The 24566-nt window shown below is 47.5% G+C and overlaps 1 protein-coding gene and 1 long non-coding RNA gene across 2 annotated transcripts; both read left to right on the top strand.

Moving 5' to 3' along the window:
* The first annotated feature begins 3954 nt into the window (after positions 1–3954).
* On the top strand, positions 3955–5862 carry LOC149329144 (uncharacterized). Its single transcript, XM_089559184.1, has one exon. The coding sequence runs from the start codon at positions 4180–4182 to the stop codon at positions 5860–5862; it is 1683 nt and encodes a 560-aa protein (XP_089415310.1). The 5' UTR covers positions 3955–4179.
* A 13606-nt stretch (positions 5863–19468) lies between these two features.
* LOC149329143 (uncharacterized) lies at positions 19469–20191 on the top strand. The gene is made up of 2 exons (XR_016285547.1): positions 19469–19894; positions 19977–20191. It is a non-coding gene; the product is annotated as an uncharacterized LOC149329143 (long non-coding RNA).
* Positions 20192–24566: the final 4375 nt, after the last annotated feature.

Here is a 24566-nt window from a genome sequence, read left to right as displayed (position 1 = left end):
AGATGCAATACCAACTCCCCCGCTAGGCAATGTTTCTACAGGGGATTATCCCTTTTGTTGCCTTGACAAGCAGCGCCCACCAGCCGCCTTGTCGGAGGTGTCGGAGGGCGGATCAAAGCCCCTTCCCCGAACTGAGTAATGAAGGCCACTAACCCCGCTCGTGAAATGCCCGGCCAGGTGTTTTGACCTTCCTGGAGACGCCGCAGCGGGATATCTCAGCCGACGACCCTGGTACCGAAATCAGTATCCCTCCCACAACACTCTCTTTCATTTCACTCCTACACACTGCCTGCTGTCCTTTATTTCTGCTGCCCCAGCTCAGGTGCTTCCAGCAGCGGTGGCAGATGCTGGGGCTAGCAACAATCTTTTTCCTTAAATTTACCATCTATAATTAAAACCACTTACTACTCCCATCAAACTCAACATTCACAGCATAACATCTATATCGTTCGCCATTTATTTTTCAGCCACAAAGCGGACAAAATTTGTTGTAAAAATAAAATGTAAATAAAAAAGTCCTTATTTCTATTTTCATTCTTGGTTCCTGGAATCCTGGAAATGAAGCCGCCAACCTCATAGCCCGAGGTTCTTTAAACAGAAGAGTTTAGAGCACCAAGCATTGCTCGAAACCCCTCTCCTGGTTAAAAAGTTTTGATGATGATGATGATGATGATTTCGTTTCGGGCGAAAAATTGTACCTTGAAATCCACTTTTGCTGAGGTGAAAGTCGGATGGCGACGCATGCGCGCGCACGAACTCGATCACAAACGGAAGACCCCAAGCAGAGCGAATGTCCATCTCTAGAGGCACCGCTGGCCTGTCACGCTTTTTTGCGCTGTGTACAATGGAAAATAACGATCTAGGAAGCCATTCAACGCAAATGCCTTTATAACCAGTCATCACTAACCTCCAATGCTAACCTCAGGCACAACCCGCACACTGTTGAGAGTCGACAAGCTATTGCAGCTTCGTTGCTAGCTGAAGCTCCGGACATGTCTCAGCGAGCTTTACTCAGCCTCAAGCAATCATTTTTCGCGTCATGCGCACTACAGCACCGAAATTAAAACACACTAGAGTGAAAATCGCTTCAGTTGACCCGCATGCAAACGCAAAGCTGTACATAATACCGCATTCCAACTTGGCAACAGTATCGCCCACAACATAGACGGCGCTGCGTATGCAAGATGGCAGCGCAAGGTGAAAATGGTGTATAGGGAGAAGCAATTCATTCGTTTACAAAGGCATCAGCTCACCCCCTGTTTCAACGTGTCTGGAGAACGTATCATGAGCGTCGCGCGTGTGCAGGATGAATGGATGCATGCCTCTGCGTGCCCCTCAGTAGGCAGGGTCAATGACCGAAAAAAGATGGTGGTTAGAGGGTGCACCCGTCTTGCTTGCAAGCCTCGGTCGGCCTTCAAAGGAGGACCATGGGCGAAGGAAGCGCCCTCCAGAAAATACTGCGAACAACCCCTCCTCCCTCTTAATCTCTGCGAGCGCCAAACTGACCAAGGACGCACAGTAACTACTCTTTTCGTCCCCCTCACTCTCGCGGAAGCAATGCTTGAAGACTTTCTTTGTCATGTACGCGCCCCATACCCGCCCAGCATTTGTCCCTGTTTCTACTCCACCCCTGCTCAACCCCCACTGTGGCTCCTGCTGTTCAGGTTTTTTTTTTTTGCCCTCCTTGTTCGATCTCTACCCTTTCCCTTTGGTGTTCGTTCGTTTGTGAGCGTTTTTTTGTGCTCATGGCTTGCGCCCACCTCCTTCTCCTTTCCAGCATATTCCCTCTTTCCCTCGTTCCTTCTTGGTTTTCTTGCAGAATACTGCTGTCACCATAAAAAAAAGGCGGCATAGAGGGCGAAAGAGAGCGAGAGTGAAGCGAGCAAGTGTGACCGCTGGAGAACACATGTCCTGGCCGCCTCGGCTACGCCAGACTCGTTGAGCGGTCGGGACTCGGCAGTGGCGAGCGAACGCATAAAGCATCGCTATGGAAAGTTACGTCCACACGCTGGTCGGATTCTGCGGCCAACTGGATCGGAGACCCTTGGAATTCGTCGCCCCGATACCCCCGAATCGAGTATGCAGTGCCTGTGGGCTGGTTCCCAAGAGGATGTCGCTTCTTCCCTGCATGCACGTGTTGTGCAAGTCGTGCTACGACCAGTGCGCAAACGATGGCGCTAGTATCTGCCCTCTGGACGGACGCCGGTGCCCGGAAGGCGACGTTGACTGGAAGGAATCCTCCTTCGATGATATGGTTAAAAGAGAGGTAAGAGAAGATGGCACTGACCCTTCGTTGTTGTAAGAGTTTTCCAACATGAACTGGTGGGCGAGTTGGTCCGACATATCTAGTGAAGCAGCGCAACGGCACAAGGCTAAGCGAAGAAGAGGACAAACAAAGCGCTGTGTTTGTCCTCTTCTTCCCTTGGCCTTGTGCCGTTGCGCTGCTTTACTACAAGAGTTTTCCGTTCGATGATTAATACAATTTACCGCCAGTAAGGTGAAGAGCAATGCTGTGGGCCCCTATAAGTCATCCAGGAAAACAGGAAAAGGCTGCGAGTATGATGATGATGATAAAGAAGATGATTCTACTATAGCCGCTTTGTAGTGGGCAGACAACGTTTTGGCGTTCCAGGTGGTAAGAGAAGGAAAATTGAGAAGGGAAAAAACAGCGCACAGAAATAAAAGTAATTGAGAAAGTGGCCCATCTCTGTACGCGCGCACATAAACGCACGCGCACACGAATGGACCGAGCTGACCACTCGGTCAGTCTTCTGTAAGGATGAAATCTCCTTGGTCTACTGATGATGATGATGTGTGTGTGTGTGGCTGTTGCCTTTGCATCGGGTGGGAGCAGGACTGCGCCAGAGCCGGGGAAAATTAAGAAAATGAAGGAGGTTGAAAAAAGAAACCAATTACGAAAGGGGCCGCGGGCTCCTGTTAGCGTCGTACGAGTGCCCACCGCATGAAAAGCCGGGCTTTCGTAGCGTAGACTAACGTTTATAGATGGCGTAGACGGTGCCGTTGCATTGATCGTCTTCCGCCGGCGACAATCCTAGCGGCAGCTGGAGTTGCGCATAGGTCTGCTTTGTTGCGGCAAAGCGTCCAAATTGTGAGGGAAAGCCGACCCTCTTGCATGCAGGAGGCGGACCAGATGCACTGGCCAGAGCAAGTGAAGGCTCACTCCGCTTCTTTCTGGCTGCCGAACTTGCTTTACTTTAGGCAAACTGCTGTTGCATTGAATGACACAGCTTCTAGTAATGCGCCGGCTGCAACAAGGGCTACCTCAACGAGCTACGAACAAAATACTCGTCACGTGGATGGGTGGCGCCATCTGTTGTAAACGCCGCTAATCAGAAACGTTTTCTCTTGGCCTCCGCGATGATTGTTTTTACTGCCAGCAACGGCCTACTGCTAAACATTGCAGCTCAGTTTACTTCTACCAAATTCATGGCGACTTTTCAACCATGAGCGGCCCAGGCAAAACAAACGCTTAAATCTAGGCCCCTCTAGTGCCAGCGGCAGCGTTGTGCCCTCTCTCGGTTGAGGCGACAGTTGTGCGCAGTGTCGTAGGATGTGCAGCGCTGCATGTATCCTCTTTGCTCCGGCAAGCCGTGCACATTGCCGCCGGTACCAGGTGCCTCGAACAGCAGCCGACGCGCTTGTCGTACAGCGACTCAGTAGAAGTAGCCCCATTGTTGCCGCGTTAACGTGAATGCGACAGCAGCGCATGGAATCAACTTTTTATGCGAAGCATACTAGCCGCACAACCGAGCTCTTCCTTGCTGCGCCGCGCGCGGCCGCGTAGCTACCAATTGACCTAAATCGGCGCACCACGTGATATGACGTCACAAAACCTGTGAAAGCTTGGGCTCAACTCGTGCGCTAGCTCTCGGACGCGCAGCCTCCACCGGCGGCCTAACCCCCGCTCCTTCCGCTAGGGTCGCTGACGCTTGCACAGCCACGGGACCCGATGGAATACCAGCTCGCCTACTAAAGCTACTCGGTCCAAACTCGAGGGAACAGCTTGCCGATTTGTTTACCACCATTATCAACGGCGGAGACATACCCGAGGACTGGCACAATGGCAGGGTGGTGCTCCTGCTGAAGCACGGCGGCAATGCTGCCCATATCGGCGACTACCGGGCACTCACGGTCACCAGCGTGGTGTACCGAGTTTTCATGCAAGTGTTGAAAGCCTGGATCAGCGGATGGGCTGAATCAGTGCACGTCTTAACGGAGCTGCAGAATGGGTTTCGTCCGGGCAGGAGGCTAGAAGACAACCTCTTCGTACTCACTAGCTGTATAGACATCGCCAGGAAGGAGGGCAGGAGTCTCATCTGCTGCTTTCTGGATGTCGAAAAGGCATATGACAACGTTCCGCACGAAGCTCTCTTCCACCGCCTTGGTACTCTGGGGGTGGCACCTCCACTCCTCGATACGATAAAGAGGTTGTACCGGGAAAATGCAGTCACTGCCTTATTTGGCGATGTGCAATCGGAGCGGGTCTGCGTGCACAAAGGGCTTCGGCAGGGATGCCCATTGTCTCCCCTCCTCTACCTGCTGTATGTGTGCGGACTGGAAAAGGCACTTCTGCAGACAAACCTGGGATTCGGCCTTAAGTACAGCACCAGAGGAATTGACAACTCCAGCCGACTGCCGGGTCTTGCCTTTGCTGATGACATAGTAATTATGGGAGAAACACCACAGGATGTGCAGAAAATGCTAGACGTTTGTGCCGTGGAGCTGCGAAGCCTTGGACTCAAGTTCAACCAACGAAAATGCATGGTTGTTCAGCTGGCGGGCGAGGCGACTGATCGGCTGTTGCTGACGTTGAACGAAGAACCCTTGACAGTCGACACATCGTACAAATACCTGGGCATAAATTTGTGCGCTGAGACTGACATGTTCAGGCTGCACGAGGCCAAGGTCCGTCAGTCTGCACTCCGAGCGCAATGCATCCTCAGACGTCGGTGCCTGTGGGGGTGCCATCAGTACACTATGGTCCGCGACCTCTGGAAGCTCGCGCACGTACCAGGACTCACGTTCGCCAACGCGGTGGTCTGCCTCCCATCAGCCACCAGGAATTGGCTAGAGCGCAGACAAACAGAGGTCGGCCGCACTGCAGTCGGTTGTCATGGACGGGTGGCCAATGCAGCCATCCAAGGCGACCTTGGATGGTCTAGTTTTGAGGCAAGGGAGGCATGCAGCAAGCTAGAGTACCGCGGTCGACTCCAGTTCATGAGCCGCGACCGATGGGCTAGGCGGGTCTTTGAATACCTCGGTGCGACATGCCTACGCACTACATGGGTGAAGCGCCTCCACTGGATAGAAGTCAAGTATGGCCTTTTCCATGCACCCATAAATGCCGAATCAGCAACGGCGTGGAAACAGGAGGCAAGGAGACGGGTCCAAGAACTGGAGAATAAGCAGTGGCTGCAGGCGCTCGCGGAAAAACCGACACTGGCTGTGTACCGCGAGTGCAAGAACAGCATCGGACCCGAAAAGATCTTTGACAACGGCCTGGGTAGCACACTGCTGTTTGAGGCCCGGGCCGGAGCGCTGCGGACACTGGTGTACCGCCGTCGCTTCGATGCAACATCAGAAGCACAGGCAGCACTATGCCGAGCGTGTGGCGATGCGGAGGAGACCATCGAACACCTGGTGATGTCGTGCCAGAGACTCCATCCGATGCCGACAGAGGGCACCACATTCCCTCAGGCGCTCGGCTTTCACGATCCTGCGGTGGACGACGAGGGAGACAACTCTAAGCACAAGAGCGAGGGTGTGGTGCGAACCAAGCGTCGACTGACTCTTTGGTGGCGCACTGTGTCTAACCGCGCGAAACCGCAGAGTCGGATGTGAACGCGGTCGATGAGCGAACTCCTTGCTTTGAACTTTGCGTTTTTTTTTGTTTCTTCTCCTTTCTTGTGCGCTTTCATCTCGTATTTTTTTTGTTATTTTGGTCTGGGTGCTCACTTCAGTGGTGCCCGCCCGTTACAAAGGGTACGGCCTCAAGTATCTATCTATCTATCTATCTGTGAAAGCTGGGGCTCAACTCGTGCGCTCGCTTGCGGACGCGCAGCCTCCGCCGACGGTATGCTTCGCATCCTAGGCTTAACCATAAGCTAAGCCAGGCCATTTTTTTAACCCATCGCATTCATGTAAACGGTGATAATGCGCTAGGAAAGCGCGTCGCATCAATGCACCAGTAGGGCGTAGATTGAGAGTGGCAAGCTGATTTCAGCTGTGAATTGAAATAGCGTCCCTTCTCCTCCCTGTCGTGGCTGTACAAACCCCCCCCCCCCCCCCAGAAAAAAAAAGAACAAAGCAGACTTCGCTCAAGATGGGGGTGACTGGCCCCTCTGCCGCGAGAACTGGGCAAAGGATCACTCTCATCGGACATGATGCGGTACGTGCAAACAGAAGCGCATCGGCTCAGCAAATTACGCTAGGAAATATGATGCGCTGCTGTCGCATTCATGTAAACGCGGCTATTGTGTGCGTGGCATAGCGCGGCGGTAGTCTCTCAACGCGCTAGTGTTAAAGGCGGCGTGTTGACCAGCGTCATAGCCGGAAACTTAGGGCTAACCGATCGGTTCATGACGTCACAACCTGCGTGCGATTACACCCTTGCTTCCCGTGTATGATGTGCTGCTCCGTCACATCGCAGAGAGAGAGAAAACTTTCATTTAGAATAGATTAATTTTCAGAAGCCGGGTGGTCGGGTCCCCTAGTCCAGGGCTTTGATCAAGGCGGTGGTGGCAGCGGTTCAAGTGAAGTTAAGAGTGAATAAAAGGTGTTTGCAATGGCCAACAAAAGGTTACTGCAGTGGTTTGAAAAATAGCCAAGCACTCGTTAGTCTGATCAACTACTTGATAGCGCATGCAAACCTTGTTCTTGCAGAGCATGGGTTGTCGTTTTTATGCATACTGGCTTGAATTTAATTGCAAATTTGGGAGCGATAAACTTTGAACACCGGAGTGCTACAATTCTGCACAAAGCACAGTTTTTTAATCTAGCCACCGCTAAGCTTTCAAAACAAGTAGACATGCTAAATTTAGTGCTAAAGGTTCGCTGATTACAGTTAAGTGTGATGTTACGACGAGCAATATACACTCATTTTCTGCCGGCCTGGTCGCGTAATCGATTTGCTTTTAAACGTCTTGTGTGCAGGGTTCTTCGTTCGTTTTGAACAAGTCCTGAAAGCATAATTTCGAACAAAGTGTATAGTGTTTATTATCTTGGCACATTTCTTATACGCAGGTGAAGTGCTGGAATGCAGAACATGGTTGCGGGGCTGTGGTGCCTACAGAGAAGATTATACACCATTACCAACAGGACTGTAGGCACCACTCATGGAGGTGTCCCAAGTGCTCGGCTTCTGTCCTCTGCACCGACGTGTGCGAGCATTTGAAGTCGGGCTGTGCCCTGTCGCCTTCTCCTTCAGAATGCGGAAGCCAGACCAGCTTCAGACACGACTCCATGTCTGTGCGATCGTCTGGCCGAGTCTCTGAAGAACAGGCGTGTGTGGAGCAGCTGGCCAGGAACCTCGCAACACAGAGCGACGCACTCCAGAAGATCTCTGACACTATGGACACCTTCAGTCAGGCACTGAGACGACTGCTGGAAGAACTAATGAAGCGAGACCATGACAGAACGACAGTGAACAACACCAGAGCTACCACGCCTAATGAGGAAAACAGGCAAAGTCTGACCGCACAAAGCGACGCAGCTGGCAACCTTTCGAGCATCGCAGGGACATCCGACGCAGAACCCGAATATGAACCAGCGAGGGTCGAAAAACGGAGAAATGGGTCCTTATCCGCTGCCGTCGACGGACCAGAATCCGGAACGCAAGAATATAGCCAGACGTCATCGAAGCGCGACTACCCCGTGCTCACAGCCGAAGAGCCACGAATAATAGCTGTCGGCGAGTCGTCTGTAACGGGGGTCGAATCACTGATAGATAAATACCTGCATAACGGTTATGCTGAGTTTAGATGCGAGGAGCTACGGCTCCTAGGCTGCTCCGTGTCCACTCTAGCTGTGCTCACAAATATCGACCAAACCTGTCAGCTTCAAGTGACTGTGCGGATGCTGTGGAACGATGACCTTTGGCTGCCTCCATCCGTAGGAGCACTTGGGCTGAGTTTCATACATCCATCGGGAGAAGAAAAAAGATTGGACGGAAGCAGAATAGCTGGGTCAGTTCCAAAAGGGGATGACGAATTGCGGACCATAGGAGTCCTTTTTCGTTTTCCTTCGCTTAGGCTGAGGCAACTCAGGAATGAAGGCTATGTGAGCGAGGACATAATTCGGATCAAACTAAGGTGGATCTTCGGAGTCTAATCCACTCGAGGCGAGAATCCGGGACGCATCATTTCTACCAGAGAGCCTCTGGAAGTCCCTGATGTTTGTTCATGCTTCTGAGCATGTATCCAAAATTATTCAAAGTGCTTCGACGTTTCCCTACATAAGCTTAGCTCTCTTCTAATGCTTCTGTTTTGCGGTTAGCAGTGATGTTCCATTTCATAACCAAAACTTTCCCATATTAGGCCCGAAAATCGACATTTTTAGCCCTTTCTCCTTTCAGCAGTGTAGCAACGTGACCCAGTCGGTTAGAACGAGAAAATTTCTCGAGAACATGTGAAGATTCCTTTTTAGGCATATCTTACTCCCGCACTTCCCTGAAAAACAGTTAATTTCTGTTGAGGAACATCACCGCTGTTTGTGTGACTTTTTTTCTGCTTTATGCGTAACATTTAATTGATACGCATACGCATTTAATTGATGTTATGGTAATAAAAGAAGAAAAAAATTGCAACAGCAAATTGTTTTTCATCACTCTTCGCTCAAAGATGGAAGCTACATTGCATTTATAATTTTTTATCAGTGTTTGAGAAACTCACTGTTAAACATTAAGTTATTCGTGTCGCCCTCCCGCTCCCCCACGATGCAAATGCGGGATGTTGCCAATTTCGTAGTTATAGTCTCCTGGGTCGAATCCTCCAAAAAGCAGACAACGTTAGTTCTCAGAATTGACAAGAGGCTCCCTTGGCGTCGCTTGTGCTTATTTAATTATTTATTTGAAATCCTTAGAGGCCCATTGGGCATTGCGTAAGTAGTGCGTAAAAATACTATACTCTGCATTCATAACCAAAGGAAACAGCAGGGAAACATACAGTCGTGATAAACAATATATCAACAAATTAGTAGAGAAGAAGAGACGCGGAAATAAAAGCAGAAAAAATACCCGACACAAAATAAATACCAATAAGGAGTAAATCCTCATTGACATCCACACGAGCGCAGCCATGCTGCTACAAACGAAAGCTATTCCTCTAAAACATCTGATCAAAATAAATGCCAGCAATAAAGGATATTGTGCTGGCGGAACGTGGTAACAGTGAGTAGCGTATAGCGCCACTAAGGCAAGCATATAGGAGTGAAAAGAAAAGGAAACGTAAGTAAGAAAACATCAAAATGGCACGACAGTTGCAGCAAAGTAAAGAACAAAAAATAAGAGATAACAAAGATTTGAACGAAGGCGTGCTAAATGACGGTTTCAGTGAAATGTGTGATGAGTTAGGTATGGAAAGGATCTAGATTAGATGTGGAAGCGATGTTGTCTGTTATGTCAATCCGTAATCTCATGGCTCGTGGTAGTGCGGATGAATTGAAACCGAATGTATCAGCATATATCCTTGCGAAACTGGGCTCATTACGTAATCTTTTCAACGTGCGGGATGAGACATCGAGGTGAAATGAACTTGTTCTATTCAAGTGTACATATTTGTGAAATATTGTTAGGAGAGTGATGTGGCGGCGTGTGCTTTGTGATTGTGGAGAAAGATCGGGTTTAATCTGAGTGACGCTTGAACGGTCGTTATATTTTCGTGAAATGAATCGCGCTTCCCTGTTTTGGATAGATTCTACGTGGTGATCATGTCGTTGTGACCGGGCGACCAAATGAAAGAAGCAAATTCAAGTTCTGGAGGAACAAAAGTGAGGTATGCTAGTTTTCCAATATCAGATGGTGGATTTCGGAGATTAATGACTTGGAGGCGACGGCGCATATGGATGAGATATGGAATGACCATGAAAGATCTGAAGAAACGCCAAGGTATTTGTAATGTGTTACGTGAGAGAGTAGTTCATTTTGAATAAGGTAGAAGTATAGCTAGACTTGTTACTTTTACGGGTGAAGGAGATGACTTTGCACTTTGATATATTAAGAGTCACTAACCATGTGTTGCACCAGTCGTTAATATTAAGAATGTCTGCTTAGAGTGCCAGGTGGTCATTAGTAGATCTAATAAGGCGGTATATAATGCAATCATCGGCGAATGTTCGCATACTGGAAGTTTTATTATTAGGTATACTTTATATGAATAAGAAATAATAAGAGAAAAAGCACAATGTACTGCGGTACACCGCAGCTACCGGGGAAAGGTCAGAGGACAGATTATTAAAAAATATCAACTTTTGGCGATGCAAGGGGAAATTGCGAAGCCGTGTTAAGGTTAGCGAGTCTTGACGGAGTGATGGTAATTTCGAAATCATGCGGCAGTAAACTATGCGGTCAAACGCTTTGGCAAAGTCAAGGAACATACGATCAGTTTGAATGTTTTCGTTCATATTAAAACGCAAATCAGCAGTTAGTACTAATAATTGTGTTTCACAGGAGTGACCCTTTCTAAACACGTGTTGATTAGCGTAAAAAATTTATTCTGCTCAAGATGACTGAAAACATGAGACGCAATTATATGTTCCAGCATTTTGCAGCAGATGCACGTGAGAGATATTGGAGGGTATATTTCAGCGGAGTTTCTGTTTCCAGATTTAAATATTGGCGCTACTTTAGCTATCTCCCCGTACGGTGGGCGGAGTCGACCAACGCGTGGAGTGTCTTTCACCCAGTCCCGTCGCGGCTTGTCGCTCTGCCATCGGCGGAGTAATACGTAGTAATCCGTAGTAGCAAATAGTCCGTGCGTATTTTTATTTCTGCAGGCTCATTTTGCGGCTATATTATCTTCGAATGAAACTTTATTCATGGAAACCTATTTATTCAGCCTCCACGGAGGTGGCTGTAAGGCACTCCACTCGTTGGTCGACTCCGCCCACCGTACGGGGAGAATTCAAAAAATAAAGGCGGGAGCCGAACGTTAATTCGATTTAATTAGAGAAATCGGCCACACAGGGCAATAAGTCGAAGTTTCTAAGAATGCCCGGAACGTATAGATCGAGTTCCCGCGGCAAAAAGACGAGTTCAGATTCCTCTTCACTGCACCTTTAACTTTTTTATATGGATTGACTGTTCAGCATCCTAATGACCCTTCTGGAATTCAAGGAACGCATAATTCTGTGGTATTCGACTGAACGGTGGAAACATTCATGAAATAAATGTACCGCTTTAAATTTGCCAATGTGAACCTTAGCTGAACATTTAACGAAAGGACGGTTTCAAGAATGGATGAAGCTACAGTATCCGCAACGTTCGGGGCGCAGCGCTGTGATTAACCGGATTCCTTTTATCGAATTTCAATCTGTGCGGTTTCTCACAAGTGAGGACCGAGTTAAAAATTTAATTTATTGCGGCAACAAGCAGTAATATTTCTCGTACCTAAGAAGGGCACAAGCAGAGACCGCGCAACTGCACGAGGTAAAAGTTGATGTTGGAAAATAAAAGGTAGCAAGGTAACTAAGAGTTAAAAATCGTTAGTAAATTTTGAACGGAAACCACAGGAGCATGGATAGTAACACATGCTAAGCTGACATACATTGAGACGAGATGAAAATCAGCCGGGTAAAGATTCAACTGCAGAAGTACAGCTGTATAAATGAAGAAACAAATAAATAACGGTAAACGGAAAAATGAAATATGTCAAATGATAAAAATTGGAAACCATCAGTATCTGCGCACGTTGCCGTAAACTATTTTCTCTGAACATCCATACCACAATTTTCTGCGTTGTGTTGCCTTCGGTTTAATGGCACATAGGCATCTAAGGCCATCATGCGCCAAACACGAGGTATAGGAAATGTTTTCTGTAGGATTTAATAAAAATGTGGAAAGTGATCAGTGGTGTAAAGGGCCTAAAAAGTTTAACTACCTAGTAATAGCAGACAAAACGAGAGTTAAGAATGGCTATTGGTAAAAGCTTCTAATAAAAAAAGGTCAGGCAGCCTCAGTAGCCATCATAATTTTCTGCACAGAGTTACGGTCATTATGAAGGACCTAAAAAGCGCGGGAATAAGCCACATAAAACTTGGCTGACTAGAGTTCAGGATCAGGATATCGAAATAAAAATATGTAATAGTGTTGCTGCAGTATTCATCGATTCCGACAGCTCCAAATGTGGCTTTTTTCTTGAAACATTTAGAACATCCAGTTTTGTGGGTTTGACTGAGTACGCCGAGCGACCCCGAGAGGACAGAGCAGAAGGTACCCCTTTTCTTTAGCACCAGGTGGCCGCCACACCTGTAGAGTCCCGACACGCCTGCCTCCGGGGCAGCGCCGTTTCGGCCCCTCGTTAGTGGGGTATTTTTCCCTCTCAGATGAAGGGGAAAGAAAAGCTAAGATGACAGGGGCACTGGCCGATCTCTTGTGCTGCTGACGCATCAGCGTCAGCGCAACCCATGGAATGCTTCGCGCTCAAGAATGGTGCCGGCTTCGACGACAGGGACCTTCCAGGAACTCAATGGACCACGAGTTTTGGGCGTCCTTACCGAGCAAAAAATGGCACATAACAACAGCAGGACACACTGCTGTGTTACACAATGCAATAATGCGTATATAAATTCGCCTGGGACAAGGCTTTGTGGGTTTCCGACGCGACATTGGGAGACTGCCCGCCCTTCGCGACGGGCAACACGCACGCGCGGTTTCTGGTCTAGCAGTGGTCAAACCCTTGCAGAAGCTTACTTGACTCATGCATGGCTGTAAACAATATGTGGGCTCAAAAAGCCACGCCGAAACTCGCCCGCAGTCACACGTTAGGAAGAAGCCCAAATTTTGCGCTGCAAAGAATCGTTTACATTAGTTTCAGCTATGCGCGGAATCCTTGCTCACTTCCACTGCGCCTTGTCGTCCAGCGTCTTTTTCGACAGTAAAGGCACGTTTTCAGTGGCAACGGCAACATGCTCCAGATAAATCTTTGCCTCCACGTTTGAACGACTGGGTGATAATTTTGTACAGTAATCATAAATCCTAATGTCGAAGAATCAGGGCACTTGTACTAAATGCGTAGAAATTAAACAAACCTTGCAATGAAATTCTGCTTTTTGAGCACAAACTTTCTGCAAGAATCCTGCATGATATAGCCAGGATACCCCTTTTTTGCAGAATCCCAGTAAAAAAGCTTTGTTTCCCGCAGGAGTTTCAGTGCGCGCAGGCGCTTCGACGCAGCTTGCATTCTCTTCTGCTTGCAAAAGATCGTTCATTGGACATTTCATATAACCAAAATACTGACGCACGTGTTGTAGCGATAATGGCCTGGCAGTTGCTGAAAAAAGAGAAAATATGAGCGGCAGATTACGCGATTGGTACATCATTTCAAGACGTAGTTTGGACAGGGTATTCCACATCGAACACCGGAGGTGCGGCAAACGAGAATGTTATGAAGTCAGGTTTGTGCCGTTCGCTCAGAAACTGGAGTTTTCTAACTGCCTTTAATGCTATGCCGCCTGGTCGTCTTTGAAAGTTCAGGGTAAGCCTTTCTAAATGCAGGAACACCCCAGGCTTGCAGGTGGCTCGTTTTGCAGAGCGTTTTACACCGCTCCAAAAGCACGGCAACGGCAGCAGCGTGTTTAAATTTGTAGCCTTGCAACTGCAGCTGGCGGCTACACGCTGTCTACGGGAAGATAGCTACATGATAGGTGAAAGGTATTAGATAGAAATATTTCTTAGCGTTGATCTGATCGTTTTCAGTGGCGCAGTGATGCTTGTCAGCGCAATGCACCGGGGAGCTAGATACGCTCCCGTCGCACGACACCACCTGTTTCACATTGTGTACATGGCCTGCTTCAAAAAGCTTCGTTCCTTTCCTGACGTTCGCTCTTCGAAAGAATTTTTCAGCCTCATGAATGAATAGGTCGGAATCCCGCCTCCACGAACAGCGGCAGCCGCTAGCAGACGCCATCCCTTCGCAGTCGCGGGGCGAGCCTTCCTGACAGGGACGAGGAACTGGCCGCGCGGGGGAGCTGAACGCAGCCTCGACGGTGGCGGTGCCTGGCGGGTGCGCAGCTCTTGTGCTGCATGTATCAAGGAGCTTGTTGCGTTGGAAACGTAATGCGTGTTTTAAACACGTGACAGCAAGATCGAATGATAAAACATCACGACTGTCCCAAGTAGTTTCTTTGAATTCGGGGCTGAATTCTTGCAGTACAATCACGAGGATATAGACTTCTCTGGTAACCTTTAACTGTCGACGAACTCTTCGCCGTTCTGTATAATATCCATATTGGGACGCATTTTCATGCGTCTCTTGGCACCTCAATTTTGAAGTGACAAAGGGCAAACATTAAGTGCTATGGTATTGGGCTTATACATTTAGTGCCATAGTGCAGGTATGCATCAAAGGGTTGGGGGGGGGGGGGGGGGGGGGGAGCGGCGTCTTAGCCTAAAATCCCCTCCCCCGTCCCTCACCTTCGATACGAAACGTTAACTTGGGCCCCTCTCGAAAAATACTGCTGGCTACGTGCCTGCCCTAGTCTGCGGAAAACCATTACTTACTCTTGCTGGCAGTAATAGACTCCGATTTTACTTCGCGGTTTCCCTCTTCAAGGGATTGCCTTTTCTTTTGGACAACCTTCGCCGCCGGGGAACTTGAGATAAAAGAATATCATCGGATAAGAAATTGATGCACTCATAGCAGCAGAAGCGACCTCAAGCTTGTCATTAGCGTCGTCCAAAGTCTGTGATTCAGTACAGTCGAACGCGATGACGCCAAACCTTTCGATCATGTCTTCGAGGCAGAGTTCCTGCACAAAGACTCGCACTTTGCTCCTGACTACTTACTTGGTAACATTAGTGTGCATCACTTCGCTCATGGAACACCACCGAGTATGGCAAAAGACATTTTGGGATGCACAGCAAGGGTTTATGGTTGACGATTTTATAAGACCGTAAAAGGGCGCTAAAGACGAAGACACAAAGATGAACACACAAGGCGCTGGTGCGTCCATCTTTGTGCGTCTCCATCTTCTGAGAGCTTGCAATATCCTATGATACGCAATCAACTATGGGCCTAGCGCTGCCGCTGTTGACGAATCGAAGGCTGGAGATGGAGACGGCTCTCGTTCTTTGTGCGAAGGAGAAAGGTAGGTTTAAAAAGCCAGTTTCACTGCCCAAAAATACACGTATATGCCACAAAATAAGTTGTAAATTAGCACGCAGGCTAAGCTGCTGCAGCCTTTGTTTTTGGTGGTTGAGTCTGCAGTCACCGCAAGCTGCAAATGATTTGATGCGAGGTTTTCTGGATCCCAATTAGAGAATACTTCCGAGCGGCATAGATTCGCCAGGTACTTCACAAATGCACCGTCCTAAACTAAATCATGGAAGACAGTTGGGCTAGTTGGTGTGAATTCGTTAGTGACTGCGACATTGCAACTAGCGTGGAAAGCACAAGGACAGCGACAAAAGGAACCGACGGGACAGCACGCTAGACTTCAACTGACGTTTTAATGCACACATAACAGATTTTTACACTTCTATTCAGCGCATGCTCAGGAGACTGTACCCCCGCCCCCTTCTCTTTATCACGAAGCAGGTTGTCATAACAAAGAGTAAACATTTAAACCAAATTGACGCGCAAGTTTTTTGACAAATACATTATCTCTTTTTTCGTGCTTTAGCATAGTAAGCTCAAGACACAGCAGGGAAGAGGAGTGCCATTTGCTAATTTTCTTGAAGCCCACATGGTCATGAGAAAGGTGCGCCATCATCTCCCATATCAAGCAGCACCATTGAGGGTGCACTACAGGCCTCTGGTATTTCTTTTCTAGTCATTCCTTTTTCCCGAAACTTTCCTCCTAGGAATGGAGAACTCATCCCGCCACGGCGCCTCAGTGGCTCTGGCGTTCTTAGACTGCTTACACGAAGGCTGTGTGTTTGATCCGGCCATAGCGGCCACATTTCAGTGGAGGCAAAATACAAAGATGGCCATGTGCTGTGCAAAGTCAGCGTGCATTAAAGGGCCCCAGGTGGTGTAAATTAATCCAGAGACCTCCATTATGGTGTCCCTCATAGCCCATGTGCCGCTCCCGAATGTTAAACCCGACAATTAAGAAATTGAGATATTTCAGGCCCCTCATTCCCTACTCAGAATCTGCTTGTGTGAGTACGCCCTCTCTGGCACTGCTCAACAGAGAACTTCTGACAATTGGCAAACATTTTTCATCTTTGGGAAATTAGTGCACTCATTTTCTTGTTCATACCTGCCTTGCATTCACTATAATTTTATTTCTTCGTCATCCCTGCTTGATTTCATTTTGTCTGCATGTGATGCACTCATAGAGGCATGCGCTCTTCAATAAAATTAGTATGAAGTGTCGCTCCATGCTGCATTCCTCTTTGTTGCGTCGTGCTGTCACAGTGCACCGCCCTTTTAGGACATCTTGAGAAAAACAGCGCTTGCAGACAAAGGACCAGAACAAGGACACACACAAAAAAAAACAGCGCAGTTGTGTGTCCTTCTCGTTTCCTTTGTCTGCAAGTGCTGTTTTTCTCAAGATGTACCCCGACCAACTCGCCCAGCAACACACCTTGCCTTTTAGGACAGTTGACAATATGTGGTTCCACAGTTCTGCAATGCATATGAGAAAAAGTATTCTTGACAAAAGGCTAAGCCGTAGCTGTCATCTTGCACACTGAAAGCTGCAGCGCAAAACTACTATTCATCTTATTTTGCAAAGAGAATACTGCTGCAACAGAAAAACAGTATTACTCATTTTTCAGAACATTGCTGGTGCAATTTGTGACACGAACTTATATTGCCATGGTAAACAGCCGTGAATAGCCTTCCCTCACATGATAAAGCACTTCATAAATGAACTTGCTTGGCTCTTACACAGTGTCTCTCCACCAGCCTTCCAAGCAATGAGCCTTCTGTTGTGAGATGGGAACACTGTGCCAACTTTGTTGCCTAGAAATTCTAAAATGCCCCTATTTGTCGAGAAGGCAGCTTAGATGAAACATATAGTGCCCAGTTAATGTCATTTCCTTTTTACTCATTAATGAAAAATGCTTCAAAGCCCAACTGCAACGAAATTATAATTTGGCTAGAATGCCTGTTAAAGGGGTGGAGACACCAAATTTGTCGTTCGCGCGTTCTTAGTTTCAAACGTTTCTTATGGCTCCAGGAAGCATGATACACACCCAAAGATTCATATATTCACAGTGAATAATTTATTATAGCATTTTTAGGTGAACGATTTTCGGTTTCGGTTTTGGAACGCCGAGTTGTACAGTGACGTCACAGAGGGGGAAGATCAACTGCTTCGCTTGGTCACGTGGGCCCACAAAAGTAGTGACGCACCTACTGCTGCATCGTCTGCTTTCCCCACCCACACTTGTGCTGACCAGCGCATGAAAACAAACTACTGCACGTCTAGTCTCAGCAACTCGGATTCTGACAGATCTGATTCCAATGAGTGAGGAAATCGACTTTTTTTTTTGTTCGCACGCTAATATCGCCTTCGCGGATTCGCGTGAGGATGCGAAACACTTTGCAAAATGCCAGTAAGCATCGCTGAGCCGCTCTACCGAAGCTGCGCCCACAACCGGTGTCACACTTCGCTGCCGTGCAGCAGTACCTGAGCGCTGCTTGGGATGGTGTACAAATATCACAATAAAAGACGAGATCGCCTTGTTATCAGAACTGCCAGCTATACTCGAGCAGCGACAAAGCATGTCTGCTTATGTTGGGAGCTTTCGGCAACGGCACCGCTCGCGGGCGCTCCGGGCGACGAGCTCTGCTGCTGCCTGGCTGCCGTGGTCGTCGCTAGGCCTATAGCCTGTTTAGCAAGCGGCCGGCGCTTCGGAAGTCGTCTGCGCTATAATAAAAGGCCTACTTTTCACAAATAGCTGTAGTGTTAACAGAATCATCTCACAATAAAATAATAGTATGGTCAATCTCCTCGACGCCTTCGGCAGCGGAGCTAGCGGGCGCCAGGCGAGCCGGACCCCAACGTCGCGCCAGCGGCAGCTGCTAGGCGCGGTTGTGAGAAAATTGCTCATATCACAGTTGTTACCTTTACCAGCAGCTCAGTATATTGGTCAGCGATCCTCAAAAATGACACTTTTTTTCACATTTCTTGTCCCATGGTTTATTATTTACGTCAAGAACACTCTTTAGCTCGCTTTTATGACATCGGCAGACGGTATCCAGGCTGACCTACCGGCCGGCAGACTCGGCGTACTTCACATCCGCACAAGAAAATACAAAACAGCCATGCTACCAGAAAGGATGCTTTCTAGATTCGAGATACGACAGCATGACTGTGCTAAAAGTGGATCTTTCGGCAGCGACACTGCCTGCGGCAACGCCGGCCGACGACCTGCGCGCTGGTCCCAGACTGCCCTAGTCGTCGCTATGCCTAGCTGCTTTCGCATATCGACTCCGCAGCTGAGGGCGCTTCGGGACTGGCCAGCGCTCAGAAACGTGCTCCGCTCGGCACCCCTTTACTGTGAACTCGTCCCATAATAAAAGATATGTTCGATTTCCACGACGTCTTCAGCAACAGAGCTAGCAGACGGCAGGCGATCCGCACCAGGTAGCAGCAGCACAAAACCGGCTGATGAAATTTGCTTGCATCGCAGTCATCACTTCTACCAGGAACTCGGTATTTGCCAACGATCGTCAGAAACGATGCATTTTTGATATTCATATATCCCAGGGTTTGCTATGAACGTGAACAAACAATACTATCGCGTTCTTCAGATGCCGGCGTTCGGCACGAAGACTGGCGCAGACCGCCCGGCTCCAAGGCATGCTCCAAGGAGTGCGCCCTATGTCATCATGACGCTGCCGCTTCCCGTCGTTGTTGCCGCGAGCGGCCCGCCGTTGACATCTAGCAGGCCGGACGCAGGCAACGAGCTGCAATCGGACGTTGCGACGCTGTTCGCAACGGCGCGCCGCAAACCGAGCGAGTGGCGGTTAGCAGCAAACGCGGCTAGCTGGTGCGTCGACTGCGCTCACGCGGCTGTGCCCCGCTCATCGTACGTCACTGTATTTTGGTATGACGTCACTAAAACTTTAATTTTTCTGCACCCCTTGTGACGTCATGGTTGATGGCGCTAGCGATGGGTCTAGATTGTGAGAGTGAGCTATTAGGTAATCTTTGGAACCGAATTAAAATATTTTTTAAACGTTTGTTGCGTCCAACACCTGGCCTTGAGTGCCCTTGCATACATAGGAATCCCATAGCAGGCTTTTTATAGCTTCAAAATTTGGTGTCTCCACCCCTTTAATGTGCTGGGTGTGTCATAAAACTAATCGTAACAAAGTTTCATGCTTCTGAGAAAACTGACACTGTTGCTACAAGTGTTTAAAAAGCTGTGTAGTAGACAACGTGGCATGTCCATATAGGCAGATACGGATACCCGAGTGCCATACGGCCTCATGTCTGGCCCATTGGGAATGAACAGATTAAGGACAGTGTAGAGTGAAAGGCTAGGGGCTAAAATGTGGCTTGGCAGTCATGGGTATGGTGCTGCGCCAAAGTTGTTAGGAATTTGTTTCAATCCTGCAGGTGCTGATTTCTGTTTCCATTCCACGTTTTTGTACACCATATTTACTTAATTAATGGATGCATTTGCATAATAAATGCTTTCCCTACATCAATCATCAAAATCTGGGGAAAGTTCAACTGACCACACCATGTTTTACACCATGTAATAAATGCACCAAACTTACCATTTTAATTTTTTCCCACAAGAAACTGCATCCATGATGCAAGTAACTGCAGTATTACAGGTTACAGAATGAAGCACTGTCAGCTGTATTATGTGGCCGCAAGACTGCCTGGCGCCATGTGAAGAGGAATGCTCCCAAGGCTCATCACATCACATTTACTCCAGTATCCACATATGGCACCCGTTTCATCCTGCACGTCACATTCACCTCGGGCTGTTGATAGCCTGCCAGCTAGATTAAGAATGTCACAAATAAAATGTCTACCTAACTGAAAACTGTGGTTGTATATATCGGAGATTTTTATTGACTTGTGGCAGTCTACCTGGACAGGTTATGGTAATGCAAGGCAGCCCATTATGCACAGCATATGAGTGCATAGGCGCCACAACTTCGCATCTTTTCCAAGGGTTCATGTTTTGCACTATTGGGTGTGACCCGACCCATCTTTCCACAATCCTCGCGTAGTTAATAATAAAGTGCTCCTAATCCTTTTTTGACAGTCAAAATGTATTTTCCTAGGCATACTGGCAATCTGCAATTTGTATTTCTCCACAGATTTGGTACTTCTGAGAAGTTGGACGGTCATTTTATAAATGATATATTTTTAATAAGCTAGCAGATACTATTCTTGATTTAAACATTTGCAGGCATATATACGCTGCCATTGTTTGCCTTGATAAATACTGTGTCCATTGTGTAATCATAGTACAAACACGTTAATAGATTCTAAAGGATGTTAATGCTGCTTAATTACGCTGTACAAGCCCAGCTGTGGCTTTGGAAAGCTGCCCTTCCTTGGACTCTGACATTAAATACAACTTGTACTTGGGAAAGACTAATCTTACTGTGAGTGTAACGACAAAATTAAACAAATTCCATTAGACGCTGGTATGACCCCGCCTGCGGCAGTTGTATTCCGATGGTGACACACAACAGGCCCAGATGCTGTGCGATGTCGGAGCACGTTAAGGGCCACTGTTGGTCGAAATTACTGGATCCCTCCACTGTGGCGTCCCTCATAGCCTGAGTCGCTTTAGGACGTTAAACCTCGTAAGCCAAAGTTAGCATTATGTTCCTGCCGGACCGAGCAGCCACTGACAGGGTAAGACTGTACGAATGGGTACCATCAATCACTACGTGACACCCCCACTCCACTCACCCGATGAAATCCCATCCATCACTGACACATCCACTCCACCCTTCGACTCAGATTTGCAACCGCTTGCCAACCGCCTCCTCCCGCCCTCTCTTCTTCCCTCTTCCCTGCAATTTCGTGAAGGTGGATTTCACTCCCTCCACTCTGTCACCTGAGGCTTCAGACCGACGGATTATTCCAACATGGGGGGTTCTGATGCTGATGCACTAAAATGATATTTTTGAAAGACAGCTACAGTTTGTTACATGTTAAGGAAAAGAGTACTCGCTGTACCATGCAAAATGCGAGATCATTCCCTGGTGTGCACACACTGCATCACAAGGAAGTACATTTGGCACCTAAATTGAAATGTGTAGTATAGCGAGCAGTTAGCACCAGGTGCCATACACAGACACGAGCACAAAATGGACACGCTTATTACCAGGCCCTCTCTGTGCAGCATGTCAATGTGGCTGGTTGCAATCAGCAGTGCATGTGCACCCTCCCTATACATAGTGCGAAGACTGCTTTTGAAGCTAAGGTTGGTCACATTGCAAAGAAATAAAGACAGCATGAACATGAGAACCGGACACACAGCACTGACAGAAATCTCGACAGTCGGTGCTGTGTGTCTGGTTCCCGTGTCGTCCCTTTCTGTTCGGCGACCAACCTTAACTAGAACAAACAACTTGCCCAAACCCTTGCTTTTGAAGCATTGCATGCAGTAAGTAGCACGCATTACAATGCACAGACTGAGCCATGTGTGTTATTGTATCAGCAGTAAACCACGTGCAAAAAAAAAAAATCAACAGCCAATAACTACAGTCGGTAAAGCGAAATTTGAGCGCAGCTCTTCACATATTTTAGTTTTGCAGTATGCTGAAGTAAAGAATTCCAGAGAGCCACCTGCCCCAGCGAGAGGCAGTGATAGGTGACATTTGGCCCTGAGCACTTGGCTATCACATACTTTGTATAGACAAGTTCTGTCCCGCCTCATACGAACACCAAAACACTTTCTTGAATATCTTTTTCAATGAAGGCAAATACACTGGCTTACACAAACATCGAAATTACTTGCTATTACATCTTAATAAAGTGTTCAGTGTCACACTATTACGATGCTATATATCAATTTATGCATGCCAGCACATCATCTCTGGCTGAGAAAGATCTGACAAATCTTGCTTTTTGACAGTATGTGGGCACAGAGTCATTGATTGCAAAGACCAAATATGACTATACCAGCAGAACGAGAACTCAGAGGATTACCTTAGAACTCATGTGCCTTTGAAAACCTGCAGTGAACATGGAAACAATTTTATTTTTAAGGTGCGCCGCCCAGCGTATGCACATGCGTTCAGTGCACTCTTTCTGCGCCATGAAGGACGACTCGGTCTCAAGAGCAGAAGTACACACTGCCAGTGCATTCCAGAACATTTAATTCAGATAGGTACTACATGAGACGTAAGCAACGTATCTATAGCGTTCGCACCGTGCAGCTTTATTGCTTCGCTCTGTCCCGAGCATTTTTCAGTCCACTGAGGTGGTTGCGAGATACAGATGGGTTAGTCTTGCGATTATTCTGCCGGCAATTGCTTCTCTCTGTGATCTAGCAGATCTACGCCACCTCGCACCCACAACAGTCGTCAACTGGTACTGTCACTATTCGGTGTCCAGATCAGTCTTGAAGGATCGAAGGCGGGCTGGAAACGACATGCTGCAATGTTCTCCAACCCTTGCATCACGAGAAAGTCAATGTGACGACATATCACAGCCCACGCACTGCATCGTGATGATTATAACAAGAGTTATATGCACAGATATTTTCCAGAATGAGCTGGAAACACCCAGATCAGGGACGCCAGTACTGGACGGCGCGGGCTTGCGTCCTGCTCACTCACCTTTAGGGACGCATGGGAGGTAAACACGCATTCCATAGGCGGTCTACTGGTCACAAACAAAAAAGGGGCAAATTTAAAGAACTACACACGCCACAAAGACGAGACACCGACGAATACTTCACTCGCAACAGCCGCCGACCGCGATTCGAACGTACGTAAACAACCGCCATGTTGTTTTTTTTTTCTTATTTGCTAACTGACTGTAGGGGGCGCTGTAAGAGCGCTAGCATCATCATCATCGCGCGTTCCCTCAAAGAAAAGTAAATATAAATAGCCGAAACCAGCAATAAACTAGAAAAAAAAAGCATTAAACGTTAAAAATTGCAACATAAATAAGAAAGTCATTTATGCAGTTGACGAAAATCAACACACTCATTCAAAGGAAACGCCAACAAAATTGATTCATAAAAATAAAACGAAAATATAAATATGCATGTTTTCTTCTCCTTGGTTTTGACTAAAGCTAGGACGTGCGACTATTTTTTGGCAGTTTTCTAAATCGGGTAGCTCAGTGCGACCATAAGAAATTTAAGGCAACAAAACTGAAAACGTAACAGGGGCACTTAAGGGTCAACATTGCATCGTCAACAATATGTACGCTTTCTCTCTTGTTGCTCATCCCAAGCTTATTAATTGAATGCATGTCAATTTGCTGTTTCAAAGCAGAACGGTCTTCTATCATTGTAGCGGATTGAACCGAACCAAATGTACTGTCATGAACAAAGCGGTCACATAACTTTCACTTATGCAGCTCAAACTCACATTATTTATTATTTGAGTGTAGTTTTAATGACATGAAACCACAAGTACCATTATAAAAGGTATTTTTCATCAGAGCACTTCGGATGGACTAGAAGCGTTACTCCCAACAGTGTACAATAAAGCCATTCACACAAATCATGTTGGCAGCAATGCTGAAACTGTGTGCGTCCACCTTACTTGAAACTGCAACGGATGCAAGACAGACAAAATTTTACCATTCAAAATCATAATGTGCCGAGATATTGCTGCAATCTTGAACGTAACCACGCTTGCCATTACAATCAAAATGACTCAACAGCACATGCAAACATGAGAATTTTTTCTTCACAGACATTTTGACACTACATTTAGTTCACTATTTATGCAACTTCCGTTTATTTACACGATGGACACGAATATTCACATGCACGCCAGTCTTAGCATGAGTGCCATGCGTACGTAATTGTCGATATGCACCCCGTCACACATTGTGCATTTGCACATAAAAATACTCATGAAAACTCAACAAGTGCTCAGCAATTACTGCAGCTTAAATGGTAAAGCACACAGAACACGTCAAAGTTATGGTATGGTATAGAATATGGGGTTTAACGTCCGAAGGCAACATGGGTTATGAGGAACGCCATAGTGCAGCGCTACGGATTAATTTTGACCACATGAGGCTCTTTATCGAGCACTGATGTCACTCAGTACACAGGCGCCTCGCATTTCGCCTCCACTGATAGGCAGCTGCCGCAACTGGGATCGAACCCGTCCTTGGGAACAGCAGCGGGCACCCTAACCACTCAGCTATTGCGGCGGGGCAACGGCTGACCACATTATAAGCAACCAAAAGTCCAGGTCTCTGCTTTA

This window comes from Amblyomma mixtum, chromosome 9 (assembly GCF_055824585.1).
Source record: "Amblyomma mixtum isolate Tamu chromosome 9, ASM5582458v1, whole genome shotgun sequence".
Lineage (NCBI taxonomy): Eukaryota > Metazoa > Arthropoda > Arachnida > Ixodida > Ixodidae > Amblyomma > Amblyomma mixtum.
This window is presented reverse-complemented; position numbering and strand designations above follow the sequence as displayed.

Coding starts and splice junctions, on each gene's coding strand:
- LOC149329144 (XM_089559184.1), top strand. CDS start 4,180: ATGCAAGTGTTGAAAGCCTGGATCAGCGGATGGGCTGAATCAGTGCAC.